This window comes from Ambystoma mexicanum, chromosome 6p (assembly GCF_040938575.1).
Source record: "Ambystoma mexicanum isolate Mex_15411 chromosome 6p, UKY_AmexF1_1, whole genome shotgun sequence".
NCBI lineage: Eukaryota > Metazoa > Chordata > Amphibia > Caudata > Ambystomatidae > Ambystoma > Ambystoma mexicanum.
Genome location: NC_090935.1, coordinates 481,439,445 through 481,457,618, shown reverse-complemented (window position 1 = coordinate 481,457,618; position 18,174 = coordinate 481,439,445). Strand labels below are relative to the sequence as shown.

At 46.6% G+C, this 18,174-nt stretch overlaps 1 protein-coding gene across 2 annotated transcripts in view; it reads right to left on the bottom strand.

Annotated features, from left to right (window-relative positions):
* Nucleotides 1-18,174, bottom strand: part of MTREX (Mtr4 exosome RNA helicase) — a 1,095,475-nt gene that overhangs the window by 389,180 nt on the left and 688,121 nt on the right. For both annotated transcript variants that reach the window (XM_069627280.1, XM_069627281.1), the window contains exon 19: nucleotides 4,441-4,569. In XM_069627280.1, coding sequence (XP_069483381.1) covers nucleotides 4,441-4,569 — 129 coding nt within the window. The remainder of the gene's footprint in view (nucleotides 1-4,440; nucleotides 4,570-18,174) is intronic.

Below are 18,174 nucleotides of genomic sequence, written 5' to 3'. Positions count from 1 at the left end.
AACCTATGCTGCGATACCCTTGGGTTTGGAGATACAACAAATGTTATAAATAAAAATAAATTCATACTAACTTTAAAACTTTTCTGCTTCCTCCACCAAAATCTTCCTCAATTCTTCATCTCGCAAAACTGTCGTATTCATTCTCTGTATCCTTGTTTTGTCTAACGAGTAATTAAGTGAGCGTTCCAAACTAAAGAGGTGCATGATCTGAGATAATACTTTCAATCTCACACGTCTTAAAGTTCTGGGTCTCTAAACCGGAGGCCAACAGCTTGTTTATTCTAGAATTGATATGAGCCCACGAGGGAAATGTGCATTGGATGTTCTACTCACCAAACACCTGTCAGACCAAAATCCTGCATCAATAATCCCCATGCTTCTCTATCTTTTTTCCTACCATCCCTGAAATTCTGGCTACTTCTATCTAGAACTGGATCCACAATCAGGTTAAACCTCCCCCGCACCCCCGATCCCCCCCAACCATCAAATTCCTTCCTCCTGTGTCGAATATCTGCTGTCCTAATGCATTAAAGGGACCACTGTTCAAAGTTAGAGCGTAAATGTTACATATTGTCATATCTAAATCCTGGAACAGTATTGAAACTGATAAACAACTACCTTCTTTATCGGCTTTTGAACCTGTAATTGTACCCGGAATGTTATTTTTAATTAAGGTTGATACACCTCTTGAATTCGAAGAATAAGTGGAATGTTACATTTGCCCTATGCAAGCAATCGATAACATGTTTTCTAGGTACTGTCATAGCTCCAGAAGTATCCTTGGTTGAGCTTAAACCAAGTATTGGTACAAAAAGAAAACAGAAGAAAAAATATTAAATGAATAAATATCAAGTAAAGAATTACTTTGAATTAACTTTAAAAATGTACTCTAACTCGGGTCTGTACCGAGTTTGAGAACAGTTAATGTAACTATGTACACCATTTACCTATACAAGCTTCCTACTGCCCAACTGTCGAGTTACCAGAGGAAGTCGAGAATGGTTGTTCCCAAAACTGCTGCAGGTCGAAGCCCTGATGAGTCTTGTTAGATCATTAGCCAAACAGGGCACCAACAGGACTGCAGCAAAAGTTGATCACAAGGCCTACTCAGGATCAGCTCACAGGTCTTCCGAAGTCTTTGCGGCTATGCAGGATACTAAGCTCCTTGCAGAATCTCTGAGGAATGGCTGCAGGACTCTGCTAAAGAAAAATCTCAGGTAAGCACCCAAACCCAGCCCAACCAATGAAGATCTGCCCTTCACACCCAAGCAGTGGTCCAATCAGAACCACTATTGGTGAAACTCATGCATACACTCTAGACATACTGAAACCATTTTGGGTATTGGGAACAGCCAGTGCCAACCCATTTGCTGACAGGCTCTGCACGATCCAGGTAAAAGCAGAGCTTTCCGGGGCAAATGCATGCCCATGAAATGATTTTACTGACCTGGCACGGCAGGAAGAAAGCCAAAAGCCAAGATGGCCAAGGAACAAACAAAAGACCTCGTAGCACAGCCATGTTGGAAACTAGCCACTGTAAGTAGCCAAACGCTGTGAGGCTAGCAAAAATTACAGTATAAAGAATGAAAAAGTAACTGCTGCCACCAGTTTGTCTTAAGGCACACCTAAGATAACCAAAAGATCCCTTTGAGTAGTCTAGGATCATACAAAAGAAATCCCATTGCACTGCATTGGGAGACGCTTTGTGCAATGTTAAAACTTTACCCAAAAATGCAACAAAGTCGAAAGACAAAGGGAAACAATTTCCCAATACTGACAGCATTAAGGACTGGTCAGCTTCCACATAACATGAGCAAAAGGCAAGTGAAGGGAAGCTGAAGGCTTCACACTTTACTGCAAAAAGCCAGGACAAAGTACAAAAAGTAAAACGGTTGGGGGGTGGAGGGGGTCCATAAAATATGAGGAAAAGTTACTCCAAGAGAAAACTTTAACAGCGAGCAAAGTGTGGGGGGGGGCGGGCCAGTTGCCCCATAACAATGATCAAAAGCCCAGTGAAGAGCAGCTGAAGGCAGTGCTCCACTGTAAAAAGTAATGGTTACGATACAGACAGAAACAAATGCAAATGGTTTGAGGGTCCATGGACTATGGAGGAAAAGTAGCTTTTAGGGAAATCTCTTCCAACAGACTGCAGAGCACCTACCAGCAGGTGACATGAGGGAGGGCTTGAAAGCCCTATTAAAGGACAGTAAGGAGGCATGCATCAGATTCTCTAGTAAAGTCTGCGCATGTGGCCGACTTTAGCTAGGACAACTGCTCTAGAACAGTTTTGAAGAGGTATCATGGCTGTGAATCTTAGGGTTTGCCATGGATGTCCAAGCAAAACCTCTGGAGAGGTTGTTCGACCGCAACAATGTATTTGTGACAAAGGCAGACTAATCCCTCCAGATGTTTCAGGCTTCGAAGTGGACTGTAAAGTCTTTGGGCCTAGCAGTTCAGCAGCAACAGTCGGCAACCCCACAGACAAGGGTTGGTTTTTTGTCACTATCTCCTACGCCCAAAGTGTCAGCGGATAAGATCTTTCTGTCTGGCAGGTCCAGTGCCGCCTAAATAAGCTTCGGGCAAGGGTGCTCTTAGAAGAGGCTTTTCAGCCTCTGCAGTGCCCTCTGCAACCCCAGGTGCAAAGCCCCAGTGAATCGGACTTCCACCATTCATCCGCTGTAAGGGGCAGTATTTCCCAATTCAGCAAGGAGTGGTTTCACACCACTTGAATCAGGGCCTTGAAAGTCGTTCACCACGAATGCAGTCTCCACTTTGCTCAACACCCCCTCATCCCCACAGACCATACGCCAGCCAAATAATGCTAGCTCTTCTGGAACCCCCCCCTGCTTGCTGGAAGCTTGTCAGCTTCTAGTGAAGAGGACCATACATTCAGGGCCCAATGGGCCAAGGGCTGGTAGTCAATTTATGTTCTGGTGCCAAAGAAAGCTGGTGCTCGAGTCCCATTCTGCGGCTCTTCAATTTGTACTTGAACAAGGACAAGTTCAAGATGGGTATTCTGGCTCGGATCCCTTAAGCACTAGTCCTGCAGGACTGGCCACTGTCCTTGGATCTCCAGGACGCCCACTTCCAGGAACCCAGCCACAAGAGGCACAAGAAGTACCCGAGATTCATAGTGGGGCACAGCAACTACCAATTCAAACTTCTGCTGTTTGGTCCATCTTCAGCACCCAGGGCCTTCACCAAACAGCTGGCAGTCATAGTGGCTCATCTCAGAAGGAGAGGCATTCATGTCTTCCCCTACCTGGGAAGCACAACTGCTCGTCTGAGCTTGCTCCCGAGACTAGACCGATGCATCTGTTCCGCACGTGCAGTCAATTGGACAGCTTGGGCTTTCCCCTGAACTTCAGAAAATGTGTTTCGCTGTCCCAGACCCTCCTGTTTATCTAGGTTGTTTTGGACACTTACCTGGGGCAGAGGATTGAGTGACAAACATCTCCAGGATAGTTCATGCCGTACAATCCGAGAAGGCGGTTCGGACCTCTACTTGCTGCGCCTGGTGGGTCCGATGGCCTCCTGCAGTCTTGTAGGGCCAGAGGGCTCAGCTGCGCATGAGTTCACTTCAATCGCACTACACTTGTCAGTGTTAAGTTTCAGGGGCGCACCGCAGACCTATTGCAGGTCTCAGTGAAAGTATCTCAAGACATGGAGTGGTGGTCCCTACGAGATAACCTGTTGAAGGTGGCTCTGTCAACAGCCCTCACCCCAACTGACACTTGCCACAGACATGACCTTGAAAAGGCGAGGTGCTCGCCTCCAAAATCTGTTGGCAAGTGACATGAGGTCTCCATCAGAATGGCGAGAAGACATTAATTTTCTAGAAAGGAGTTATATCATGCTGGCCCTGGTCGCTTTTCTTCTGTCAGTTCTTGGCAAGGACTGTTCTGGTCCTCAGGCAACAGTGGTCAGGCACGACCTAAAACAAGGTGGTGTGTGGTCCTCGTCTCTGTGCATAGAAGCAATGGACTGGTTCTGGGTGCTGGAGAACAGAATACCTGATGGCGGCTCCCCACCATTAAAATCAAAGTCATAGGTCACTGAGCCTCAATATATACTGCCCTCTATGTCATGTGCAGCGCAGGGAGCTTCGAGTCAGGCAGAGCAGGCACACAGCCAATGCTGCACCCCATGGTGGCAGAAAAGTTAGCAAAGAGCAGTTGCGCTGGGAGATGGATGATTTGAATGAGTAATCCATGCAAGGAACATCCATCAGAAATAACTGATTCTTTTTGTATTAACTGAAAAAACATGAAGAAAATATGTGAAAGAATGGAAATTGAGATTTTTCACCCGATAGATTTTTAACTGTCCTTACAATATTGACATTTAAAAGGAGAATCAAGGTACATTTCACTGGAATCTAATTAACATCGTGTGCATAGAGTAAGTTTGCATTATGACACTGTATAATTTATAACAAACCTGCATTTCCCCTTTCTCTTCAGGTTTTGCTGGCTTTGCTGCCTCGGTTGCAGCATTCTTTACACTTTCTTTACTGCAGTGCAACAATACCTCAACTACATAAAGTGGATCCAGCTCACCTGAACTTTGCTGTACGAAAAACAAAAAACATCAATTGATCAGTTTGCGAAGAACCCATACAAAGGCAAATAACAATTGTAATATGTACAAACACCACATTCCTAGCACACATTGCTTCCCTTTGGCCATGCCCATCTTGTTCTGTTCCAATGTCTGCTATAGCTTACGAAGAAGTTGTAGAAACATGTCACATAGGAACATTTCACCACATATATCTACACAAATATAAACAAGGATAGAACAGTTAACTAGAAATCAGAATTTTCTACAGTACTGCCATTGGTACTTGTGATGGAAAATAATTTCAAATATGACTCAAATCGCAAATGCAGCTCACTTCAGCTTTTCAGTCAAGTTCTTTTTGCAAATTTCTTCAACTAACTTTAGTGGATTCCACCAAAATACCTGATTTCTGTCTGTAGTCTGAAAGATTTTTGAGGAGAGGACCTTTTGCCTCTCTTCCATTTCTCTCATTTCACTGGGGATCACACTGAACCATCCCTACGGCTGCAGGGACACCTGAAATGGGGTTTTAAGCATCAGCCTTGTGCACAGATTCTGGGAGGTCACCCCAGTCTGATGAACAGGGACAAACCATAATGTCTAGCATAACTATCTGGGTAGTGTGGCTAAACAAGCAATGCTAAAAACCTAGAAGTGTGCTGGAGTGCTGAAAGGTTCAGTTAAGCACCCACTGAGCACTCTTAATAAAAACAAATTTGGGACAATGTATATGTATACAGTTATTTATTTAGGCCTTAGACACTCTCTGCAAATAAACATAGGCAAGCAACACAAAACCATTCGCTACTGTTATATACAAGCAAGGCATGAGAGGGGGTCCACCTCGTGATCCCTATACCACGCCTCAAATCTTCTCCACCTGCACATGTAAAGGCAACTATTGGAAGGTCTGCGCACAAACACCTCAAGTATTTAGAGAGCTCCCAGTCATCTCTCACCCTCTAAAGAACCACAAATGCAGATTGATGGACTTTGGGTTCGGGTGGAGAATCCACCCTTCCAACTGGGACAGGAGGTCCAGTATCCGGGGAAGCTAGCAAGGTGTGAACAAGGACATTTCCAGAAGATCCGAGTACCATGTTCTCCTCCCATACTGTGGGGCGATAAAGATAATGCTGGCCCGGGACCTCCTGAAAACCAATGGGATGACAGGTATCTGAGGAAACGCAAAATGGAGGTTGAAGACCTACTCTACGAGGAACCTGTCACCCAGTGCCCCCCAGGCAGTGAATTCCTTTGAGCAAAACTTGTTTTGTCCCTTGTGGCAAACAGATCCACTGCCCGGGTTCCCCACAGGACAAAGAGGTCTGCAATAACCTCCAGGCAACCTTCCCACTCATGGGAGACTGTTCTGCCTGCTTAGAGGATCTGCTGTTAAAATATTTTCCTTTTTGCAAGTTTCCCTCTATATAGTTTTCTATGGAACATGTGACGATTCACAGGATCTCGTCACATCTCCCCCCAGGGGTAGCCCTTCCCTGTGAGGCTAGGGAGATGAGTCCACAATGCGTTTGTTATTCCCCCTAGGGGTGGCAGAAAGTGGAGCCTCACAGGGAGGAACTCCCCTCTTGGGAACAAGGAATCCTGTCAAGGAACTCCCTAAACCCATTTATGAGTCGACAAGAATAGCTGATGACCACTCAAGTCACTCCAAACCAGTAACTATATGGTACTGCAACACCCTCAAGAATCCACCTCATCAAGGTAGTTGTACTGTGAAGAAGGTGCGAACCATGCAGAATACTCCGTGGTTGGCAGCCAACCACACTGGGATGATGAAGAAGATAAGAAAGGAGCCAAAAGTCCTCAAGCTAAAGAAACAAAAGGACTGCATCTACACCGGGGAGGACCCAGTATTGCTTAAATAAAAAATAGTACCAGTGAAGTCTGTCATTGGAGTCAGGGATGTTCAAACCAGGGCTGAGGAAGAAGCCAGGAGACGCCGACACGTCCTGAGAAAAAAGGAAGCGGGAAATCTGATGGAGGCACGAGAAGGAGGGGAGCCAAGCAGTGTTCCTGGGAAGAACCAGGAGGCCATGGCGCAACCCAGAGAGGGTGGATCGGGTGGTGCTCCAATTCTGACAAGACCGTACCAGGAAGGGCTCTGCAGAGCCACGGAACCTGGCCCCACATGAAGAACCAGCGATACCTACCCAATTCAAAAGTAGTAACAGGAACGGCAGGAGATCCGGGTGGAGGACCAGTCGGAAAGAGAAGATTACCAAGGGGCTAATCATACTCGTCCAGTACAAGTAACTACTGGAAAGAGCATAGAGGCTGCCAAGGGACTAGCTAAACTCATCCTAGTAAAGAGGAATACGTTAAACCCAGTAAGGAACACAACGAAAGACATCCAACGAACTTCCAGAAAAGTATAGAGATTTATAAAGAGACTGCAAGATTCAAAGAGGAAGCAGGAAGGAAACCATTATTTGTGGAACAAGGGAACTTTTTGTATAGAAAATAAGAGTAACCCCAGGAGGTGTAAAAGCCCCTTTGAAAAATTAAAAGAACTCTTATTTTTGCATTTATAGCTGCGCACCAAACCCTCAGGCATCAGGGTGCTAGTTACAGAAAGTGCAAGTCAATCTTCATAAAGCAAGCTCATAATAGCAAACCACATGCAAGTGGTATTGCATACACAGATCCAGTCACGCCTCATGGTACGGGGGCTACAACAGGTATACAAGTTGCAGTCCGGAAGATTAGAGGGAAGGTGGGTTAAGTGGGCGGGATTGTCAAGAGCAGGTGGGAAGCAGGCACTTGTCAAAGACAGCGCCACACGGTTCAAAAAAGTCAAAAACCAGCAGAATGCGTGAGGAGCATTATGTGCAAAACTTAATATACCAAAATGGCTGTACGGATGAAGGAATGCCTACATTTGATTTTGTGCAAAGCATAGAAAAACGTAGGTGTGAGAAGGGCTGGTGAGTAGGATTAGTCTCAATGTTTGGAGTGAGTGTGTGAGGCAAGATTGTATGTAGTACCTTGTGGGAGACTGCAGCAGCCTTGTCCTCGTGGCAACAGTTAACACAGCCTTTGGTATAAGCATGTACTACACAAGTTGGTAGAGTGACTGAGCAGCCAGGCTTATCTCAAGAGGGGCCAATGTGAGATGTAGGGTTATTACAAAGATTTGCAGTGACAAGTATCCAAACACTTACGCTCAAGGTTTCTTGATTAAAGAATTATTAATTTATTTAACAGTCAGTTGAATAAGCCTTCTTTAGAAGGGAGCAATATATATGTAACAAAAATATACTTCAAAATACTCACTTCGTTTCTTTAAATCAGTAAATACCCATTTGGGATGAGACACAGATTCTTCCTAAACCCGGAGGTGACTTAAATAACTAGGGCACTATGGACAGTAATATATCACTGATACATTTAGAGCAGTACTGAGGTTAGTGTCAAAAGAAGATGAGGGAATAAAACAATGATTAACAAATATTCTTAAGCAGGTAAGTACTTTTTGAACCCTCCAATGCAGAGTAAATTAACCCTTTCCTGGGAGAAAGGCAAAGCACAAAGTCAGAGGTAAGAGTCTTTCAGGGAGCCAGGACAGCCAATGTTAGTGGAGCAAGAGTCTAGATGAGCTAAAGCACTCTTGCAGGTAGGTAAAAAGTCTTGCAATGTTTGAGGTTTTGGTATAAAAATGAAATCACTGTTGGGCCACAAGCTGGGAGGCCTGTGAGGGGCAACGCTGTAAGCAACTCTGCAAAAGCAACCAAGACAAGTCTCCACTGAAAACGAGCCAGGCTACACGCAAAGAGGTAAGTCCCCTTGCTTTTTTAGTACCTTTGGTTAGAAGACATTGGTTCCAGCTGGCTTCTGTTCCTATGTAGGTCTGCAGATCCTGGTGTTCCTTGGGCCACAGTTGTGGGGACAAGAGGAAGGACATCTGGGGAATCGTGCACTACGAATTGAAAGTCGGCAGCAGCAATGGGCAAACTTCAGTTCGGTTCCTGCAGCAGCAGTTGAAGTCCAGCTAGCTCCAAGGGGATTTCCACAGGACCTCGTCTTGGGGTCGATTGGTCCCACCAACCCAAGGGGAGCAGTCTTCCTTTGCAGGTCTTCTCTAGTCTAGAGAAATTCAGAGCTTCAGCACTGCAACAGGGCTTCACCGGGCAAAGCAACGGTCCAGGAGTTGCAGCAGGCATCTCTTCTAAGGTCTTCTTCGGATTCCTTCATCCAGTGGTAGACTACCATCCAAGCAAAAAAAGACTCCTTTTATGCAGGTTCATCACATTCATTTGCAAAACAGCTGTCAATTACACAGTAGGGTGGCTGTCCTTCGAGGACAGCCCTCCAGCCAATCACCTTTGGGTGCATTCCTGTAACCAAGGAGACTAAGCAAAGGGAGTTTCTGGCACCTCCCTCGCTTCCTGCCCTGCCAGACACGCTGAAGCCAGAGGCTGGCTTCACCAGTGAATCCTGCCACAGACAAAACTAAGAAAAGGGACCAAACCTGGTTTGGTGCGCAGAGTAAATCTCAAGGACCTTTCCAACAAGAAATGGTGAAAAAAAGAAGACCGGGACCATTTTGACAAAATGGGAACCAATGGGTGCCCGCAGTAAAAACACACAATGGTAGGAATAAGTAAACCACTGCTACCAGCCATTAATTGTAGAAAGGATAACAAAAATGTTACATGAGAAAATAGACCAAGGGGATATCAAGTAACCCTCCAGCACCCTATTGTAGGATTGTGTAACTTTCTAGACCCAGCACATACTATGTAAGTAAAGTCATTTTCACTTCACTGCTCTTGGAAATGGTGGTTTCACCAAGAGAAGGCATTTAAACCTTTGGGAAATCTAAGACTTCCCTGTGCCACTGCACTGAAGGTGCTGTGTGTCACAATGTAAAGATGATGCCTTGGAGTTTGTCAGACTCCAAAGTCAAAAGAAACAGTCCAAATCACAGAAAAATACATGAGTGGGAACATGCAGTGTAGGATTAGACTTCCAGAGCGTGAATTCCGATAGTACTGTTGATGCTGGATCAGAAGTTGCAGAGAGGTCCACGTGGAGAGAAGGGCAGCAGCAGACACTGTAGGGAACGAAGTACCTTGAAACATTTAGGGGTAAAGTCCATGGAAGAGCAGGAGCTCCTACACGCTCAGACAGGCAACACTGAAATACTAAAGTATGTATCTTTCATATCCAACATGGCCGTGTAATTCCCCTCTTGTACTAGTGGGATTACCTCCAGTAGAGTTGTCATCCTGAACTTTTGAGGTTTGACATTTGTTTGCAGGACACTGACCTAAAACAATTTGCATGGTTGGATCCTTTTTCGCTAAAATTAAGTATATGGAACAAGTTACTTACCTGTAACTGTTCTCCACGGGTCTGGCATGGATTAACATGCTCAAGAATAATTCTGGTCAGGCCGGGAATCCTCACTAAAAGAAAAAAGTTTCACTTTCACTTCCAAACTGTCTTTTTCCTCTAAACCAATCGCTGCACTCTGGGTCACACTGCCCCCAGCCAGTGACTGCCCTCTCCCTAAACCCCTCCCCTCTGGCAGTCATCTTCAGATTTGGTAGCAGGTAAAGTGGCAGTATGACCAAGAAGAGCTGCAGAGAGTAAGGAGGGAGGGTTTGCATGTGGATCCATGCCAGACCCATGCTGGAGAACAACAGTTACAGGTAAGTAACGTGTTCCTTCGTCAGCATGGGGTCTAGCATGGATTCATATGCTCATGAATAAAGAATACATAGCAGTACAACATTACACAACCACGGGAGGTGGCATGGCCCAACAGAAGCAAATACTCATACCTCCGGAACAGGCTTACCTTCAAGTGAACAGGTTGCGTAGCACCGCTTGGCCGACCCTGGACTCCTCTCTGGAATCACTGATGACACAGTAGAATCTTGGTAAAGTGTGCGTGTACCTCCAGGTAGCAAACCTGCAGATGTCCAGCAGGGGCACACCAGACATGAACACCTTTGTCACAGCAATCGCTCTGGAGGAAGATAGTGAGCTAAAGACTCTGGGTAAGTCTCTCATAACCAGGACTAATGTCTGGCAGAGGGACTCTGGGTAAGTCTCTCATAACCAGGACTAATGTCTGGCAGAGGGACTCCCAGGACCCCCGTTGTCAATTTCCGAACTGCCAAACGCCATTCGACAGAGAAGCTCCTGCAAGGATGGCTTCTCCCTTTGAGTTGGTGGGGCCAATCAACTCGTAGGACACCTGGATACTATTCTCAAGGCTGGTTAGGATTAACCAGGGAGAGGTACACCAGCTTGTGTTCTTGAATCTACAGCTACTGAAATTGTAGTGACTCCATTTTGTTTGCTTTCTTAAACTATCCCGTGCAGTGCAGAAGTCCCCAGACATCCTCCCTCTTGTCCCCACGCCTCAGTCAGGAACATCGAGATCTACAGGAAACGCCAGGAACTACGACTTCAACATCATTTGTTTCTTCATATAAAGGTACTGTGCCAACCCAATTGAGAGAACACCACTCTCGCTGTGAAAGTCTGAGAAACTTTACCAACTTGCATGATTAATCAGCTTGTGACCCCACAAATGATCCATTTTCGCCTAAACTACTTCTGAGAACGTTTGCAAAGACTTCACCGTTTGATACCAGAACACTAGCCCATTGACTTTGGCATGGCCTACTGACTTGAATTGAACTCTTCAGGTGAACTGAAACTATTTGCACTGCCTAGGAAGTATATGTAATCTATTCTACTTACTTTTGTCCTTTTTGCTCACTGCTAAGTAACTGAACTGCCATTTTGCTCCTATTTCAGGGGAGCTCAAACTGTCTCAAAAACGTAGAGTTTTGTATTGAAGTGTATTGGTATATAATATTAAGTTGTCTTCTAGTGAAATGTTTTCTAAATGACTAATACATTAATACGTGTTTTTACCAAGAAACCTTAAGTATAAGTGTCTACTTGAACCACTGTGATTGAAAGTCCTCTGTTTAACTACTTGTACTGCTCACATTCCCTCTTGAGATGAGCCTGGCTGCTCAGCTCGCTACAAACTGTGTGGTACAGACTTATACCAAAGGTTGGTCTTGCTTACACCTGTAGTCCCAGAGGGTACTGCATGTAATTCTGCCTAACAGGGAACCCCACACCACCTCGATCCTTTGGCAGTATTAACCCACCCTAGGTTTCCGATTCTGCCACAGGAACTTCAGGATCTGTGCCTCAGCTTCTCTCAAAAGGGTTTCCGGGGCACTGACTGGCAGCATTTGGAAGAGGTATAATACTCTTGGGAGGAGGTTTATCTTTATAGCATTAAGCCTCCCCATCCACGACAGTTGTCCCCTGCCCCAGGCCATCATCTTGCTAAATAACTTGTTAAAGGGGAGGGTAATTGGCTTGACACAGATCCTCCCCTAGTCTAACAATGGTGACACCCAAGTATCTGCTACTGTCGAGACGCATTTACAACACCAAGGGCCTGAGCACCTCAACATCCCTACGGCCATCTGCAGAGAAGTGGAAGATTACTGATTTTTCTTTATTTACCCTGAAGCCTGAAAACTGCATGTCCTCCTCATTTCTTGCCAAAGCCGCCAGGATGGAGTTAGTAAGGATGACTAAATGTAGCAGTACATCGTCTTCATAAAGCCTCACTTTAAATTCCCTCTCACACACCCTAATACCCTATACCTGTGGGGCCGTCCTTAGCCCCTCAGCCAGCACCTCCACCGTAAGCGCGAACAGGCGAGGCAAGAGGGGGCGTTAGGCAAGATTGTATGCAGTACCTTGTGGGAGACTGCACCAGCCTGGTCATCTTGGCAATAGTTTACCAAACCTTTGTTATAACCATGTACTACGCAAGTTGGTAGAGTGACTGAGCAGCCAGGCTGAGCTCAAGAGGGGTCAATGTGAGCTGTAGGGTTATTACACAGTCAGTGACAAGGGTCCAAATAAACACATTTGAGGTTTCTTAATTAAACAATTATTAATTTAACAGTCGGTTGAATAAGCCTTCTTTAGAAAGGAGAAAATAACTTCAACAAAAAAATACTTCTAAATACACACTCATTTTCTGTAAATCAGTAGATACCCATTTGGGATGGCACACAGACACTTCCTACACCCCGAGGTGACTAACTAGGACACTGGACATTGCTATATCACTGGTACATTTAGAGCAACACTGAGTTTGGTGTCAAAGAAAAGGTTTTGGGAATAAAACAATGGTTAAAAAATATTCTTAGGCGGGTAAGTACATTTTGAACCCCCCAATGCAAAGTAAATTAACACTTTCCCAGCTACACAAGTTATAGAATGTATGACTTTTGTTGAAGGATAGTTAAAGCACAAAGTCAGAGGATAGAAGAGAGTCTTTCAGGGAGCAAGGACAGCCAATGTTAATTGAGCAAGTCTAGGTGAGCTGAAGCACTTCTTGCAGGTTAGTAAAATGTCTTGCATAATGTTTTGGAAGTCTTTGTAGAAAATGAAATCACTGTAGGGCCACAAGCTGGGAGCCTTGTGGGGGGCAAAGCTGCAAGCAACTATGCTAAAGCAACCAAGACAAGTCTCAACTTAGAACTAGCAAGGCTACACAACAAGAGGTAAGTCCCCTTAGTTTTACAGTACCTTTGGTTTGAAGAAATTCGTTCCAGCTGGCTTCTGTTCCTGTGTAGGCCTGCAGACCCTGTTGCCTCCTGGGCCTCAGTCGTGGGGTCAAGAGGGAGGACGTCTGGGGACTCCTGCACTACGAACTGAACATCGGGGGCAGCAATGGGCAAACTTATGATCAGCGAGCACTATGCGGTTTCAGCTTCTCACGGATCTCGCAAATAGCACCACCGTGGTTCTCGAATAGCTTATGGACTTTCCTCACATCTGGGGTCCAGCACTCTGTTGAGGTGGCTCAGACTTGGTCAGTCCTGCTTCTTGGCAGTCCAGAGGATCTTCCTGGAGCTCAGGTCCATCTTAAAGATGACACACTCGATTCTGGTGTTCCTCTCCATGGCAATCGATTCCAGTAGCAGCAATGGAAGTACAGCCAGCTCCGAGAGGATTTCCAGATGAGTTTGTCTTGGGGTCAATTGGTCCCACCAACCCAAGGGTAAAAGTCGTCCTTTGCAGGGCTTGTCTAGTCAAAGCAAATTGGGAGCTTCAGCACTGCAGCAGGGCTTCACTGGGCAAACCAATGGTCCAGGAGTTTCAGCAGGCGTCTCTTCCAAGTTCTTCTTTGGATGCCTTCGTCCAGTGGTCGACTGCCTTCCAAGCAAAAAGCTTTGACTTTTATGCAGGTTTCTCCCATTCATTCACAGCCTAGATGTCAATCACACAGCGGGGTGGCTGTCCTCCAAGGACAGCCAGCCGGCCAATCACCTTTGGGTGCATTCCTATAACCAAGGGGATTAAGCACAGGGAGTTTCAGGCAGCTACCTCACTTCCTGACCCTGCCAGAAAAGCTGGAGCCAGAGGCGGGCTTCACTGGTGAATCCCGTTCAAGACAAAACGAACAAAGGCACCAAACCTGGTTTGGCGCACACAGTAAATCTCAAGAAGGACCTTTCCAACAAGAAATGGCGAAAAAAGATGACCGGGCCATTTTCACAAACTGGGCACCGGAGCTGCGTAAATCGCGAGTATCCCCCTTATGATCCGCTCACCAACCGCATATTTCTGTAGAACCCTGTAGAGAAAGTTCAAATCCACCTGGTTAAAAGCCTTCTCAGCGGCCAATGTGACCAGCACTGGATTCCCTTCCTTCTTCGCTGCCGCCTCCATCAAGAGCGGTGTTTTGTGCAAGGTGTCGGCACCCTGCCTGCCATGAATAAACCCAACCTGGTCCAAATGGACCAGTTTTTGCCATGAGCCCCTCCATCCACGTGGCCAGTACCCTAGTGAAAATGTTAGTGTCGACATTTAAAAGAGATGGGACGATATGACTTACAACTTTCAGGGCCCCTTCCTGCCTCAGGTATGACTGTTCTTAATGCTCTCCCAAAGGAAGGCGGCGCCCTCCCTGTGGCCAGGATACTATTAAATCATTTCGCCAGGTACTGGTTGAGAGATCCCGCAAAAGCTTTGTTGAACCCTAGTGTGTACCCATCGTCACCGGGGCCTTCCCTGGCTTCAGCCCACTAATACCCCTCAGAACGTCCTCCTGGGCGATTGGCCTTTCCAATTCTGCAATCTCACTACCTTGCAGGTTCAGCAGGGGCGCAACCCTCCGTTATCTGCCCAGCTCCTCCTCCTAGATCCTGCAAAGGTGCTTCTAGAACGTGGCGAACTCTAGCACCACCTCTAGCGCTGGGGAGTGTAGTTGCCCTCCTGAGTCCCTAACCGCCAATACCTTGGTGCTTGGCTGCCAACAAAGTGTCGGCATTATCCCCCTTCTTATAACGGTTTCAAAAACTGCAGGTTAGAGATCACATGTCCTACCTCCAGTTCCTTCAACTCCTGACTTACTCCCTTGCTAGCCTTAAATCTTCTTCCTCCCTCCCTGCATCCCTCACTCCCTCCCACTCCAGTGTCCCCAACCTTTTGGATCTCACCGCTCATCTTCTAAGCTACATGGGTCCCGACTCTTCTTGGCAGCACCCTCTTATAAGGAGGCCTCTCCAGGTCGCCTTGGCAGCATCCCATGTCACACCCGAGTCCACCTCCCCCGTGTCATTGAAGCGCAAGTACCCGTCAATCGCCACCTTCATTTCCCCAACAAAGACATCCTTTAACAGGGTGTCATTGCACTGCCACAGTGATTCAATAGGTCTTAGGCCTGTCAGTATTATGCCCATGTCAACCATATCATGGTCCGACCAACTGATGGGGTTGAGGTCGCTTGTGGTGACCCAGACATGCTGCTGGTGCACAAACCAGTAATCTATCCTCGCTCATGACCCATGGGCAGGAGAGGAAAAAGGTGAAGCCTGTGTCCGCCAGATGGCATTCTCTCCACGCATCCATCAGCCCTTGGACAGACATGTAGGCCATGTGCCCTCGTTCCAATCACGCTCCCCTCCTGTAATGGTACTGCCCGTTAGGGAGAATTCTCAGAAATGTGCTAATTCCCTCCACCTTAAAGACCAATCAACTCCAGAGTAAGCCACCTGGACATTCTCTCGGAGCTGGTTGAATTTCAAAAGAGTTGCTGCTGGAAACCGAAACGCCAGGGAGAGGAACACCAGATTGTGTGTGTGTTGCTTTTAAGCTGGCCAAGAGCTCCAGGAAGATCCTCTGGACTCCCAGGAAGCATGACTGACCAAGCCTGAGCACCCCAGAGTGCGGGACCCCAGAAGCAAGGAAAGTCCATCTCGACAGCCAGTAACCACAGTGTTGCTATTTGGGGTAGACGCGAGGATCTGCAACACCGAACAGCCACTGGTTTGAAGATTGCCGTTTGAGAGCGGTGACTGTCCCATTACAGTGCAGGAGTTCCCAGAAGTCCGCCCTCTTGTCCCCACAACTCAGGCCCAGGAACAGTGAGATCTGCAGAGCTACTCTGGAACAGAAGTCATCTGCTGCACTTTTTCTTCAATACAAAGGTACTGTAAAAGTCAGAACTTACCTCTTGCTGTAGTGTTGCTTGCATCTTCTACTACTCACCGGTCCAAAAGCTTGTGGCCCTACAGCGATAATTCTTTTTCTTCAAAGACTTCTAAAACAGTGTGCAAATATTTTTCTACTTACCTGCAAAGAAGTGCTTCAGCTCCTATAGACCTTTGCCCATTGAGTTCGGCTTAGCCTGTTCTACTGAGTTACTCTTATTAGGGGATCTGAAAGTATTTGCCTGCTTAAGAATATTTGTGGTCTCTTGTATGTTCTTATAACCTTTTTTCCTTGACATACTCTTAAGTGATTCTAAAATGCAACAGTAATATAAATGTCCCCAGAACCCAAGCTATTGAAGTCACCTGAGGGTGTAGGTTGTGGCTGTGGGCCATCCCAAAAGGGTACTTAGTGATTTGGAGATATTAAGAGTGCATAGTTTTGAAGTATATGTGTGCAGCTTTTATATTGCTCCCTTCTGAAGAAGGCTTACTCTGACTGATAAATTAATAATTGTTTATTCAAGAAAACTTGTGTGTAAGTTTATTTGAAGGTTCCAGGTCTTAAAATCGTTGAAAAATGGCTGTGAATACAACATTTCCTGGCAAAAAGGCTGTGGTTTTGCTGCCAGAATCATGTAAAGGATGTGGGGGACACCCCTGCACCCATTATACCATATAAGGGCTACGGAGACACCCCCGCAACCTCCGTTCCCCTTAAATGGTATAATGGGGTACACCGGGTCAAACTACAGCATTTTTGCCATGATTTTTTTTACCTGCGACATTTTTGCCGCGATATTACCCGATACCGGTTTGAATACTTGTCACTGTGAATCTCAAACTTCCCTACAGCTCACATTAACCCCTCTTGAGATAAGCCTGGCTGCTCAATCACGCTACCAACCTGTGTAGTACAGACTTATACCAAAGCTTGAGTTCCTATTGCCAGGAGGTCAGGGTTGTTGTGCACCCAAAGGGTACTGCATAAGATCTTGCCTAACACTGCTTTCCCCTCCCCCACACTGGGATCCATGGCTCGATCTGCCCACATGTTAAAGCCCCCCCCTCCAGCAACGTAAGGCCCACTGTGTGGCTAAATATTTCCCCCATATCATCCAGTAAGAACTGAGATTGCCCCGTGTTTGGGCCATATACCGTGGCAATGGTCACCAGCACTCCCTCAACAGTCCTGGAGAACATCAGGGCCCTCCCTTCCAGACCAGTGGATCCACGATCTGGATTCTCCGGTTCAAGAGGACGCCTGTCCACTTTGGACTCCCTTCCCTCAGACCTCCATCTTATTTTGCCGTTGGTGGGGTGTTGAGCGTCATATTTTCTACTCCCGGCATTCTTTTTTTTTCATAGCGGATGTTCTTTTGGCTCAGTTCCAATGCAACGCCACCAACTTCCCCCTCGGGACCTTCCTCCGCGGTCTCCTCCATTAAGACTTGTAGCACTTGCTGCGCCTCTTGTCTGCTTGCGATTCGATAATCCACAGCTCTTTCACATATGTCAACGGAAAAGGGAAGTCCCAACGAAACCAGACTGCTCCCTCCCCCCCCCACCCCGCTCCGCTCCCCTGAGACATAGGGTTAGCAGTTGACAATCTCTCAGTCTGGACAAGGCAAGACCTGACAGGTCCTGAAATACTTTGACTGTCTCCTTCAAACTCAATGCTACCCAGGCGCTTGGCTTTCTCGAGCACTTCCATCTTTCCCTGTGCCTCAGGGAGCTTACCACTATTAACCTTGGGCATCTGCCGCTGCCACTACGCCCTCTGTGGGCTCTCTCCAGCTACACTTTTCCCCCTTCGGCGGAGACGATGGAATTGATCAAGCCATGGACCTTTCTTCCAACGTCCATGGCCGTTTACCCCTTTTGCACTCTCACCCCAAGAATGCGCAGGTTGTTGCGACGCTCCCCGTTTTCAAGATTGTCAAGTTTCAGGAGCAGGTCCTCTTGCCGCGACTCAAGGTCTGTTAGCCGAGCTTCGCATTTCATGTGCAGCAGTTCAACCTGCAGATGGTTGTTTTCCAACACTTCCATCTTGTGCTCAAGTTTGTCCACTCACCCTTTGAGGTCACAGATT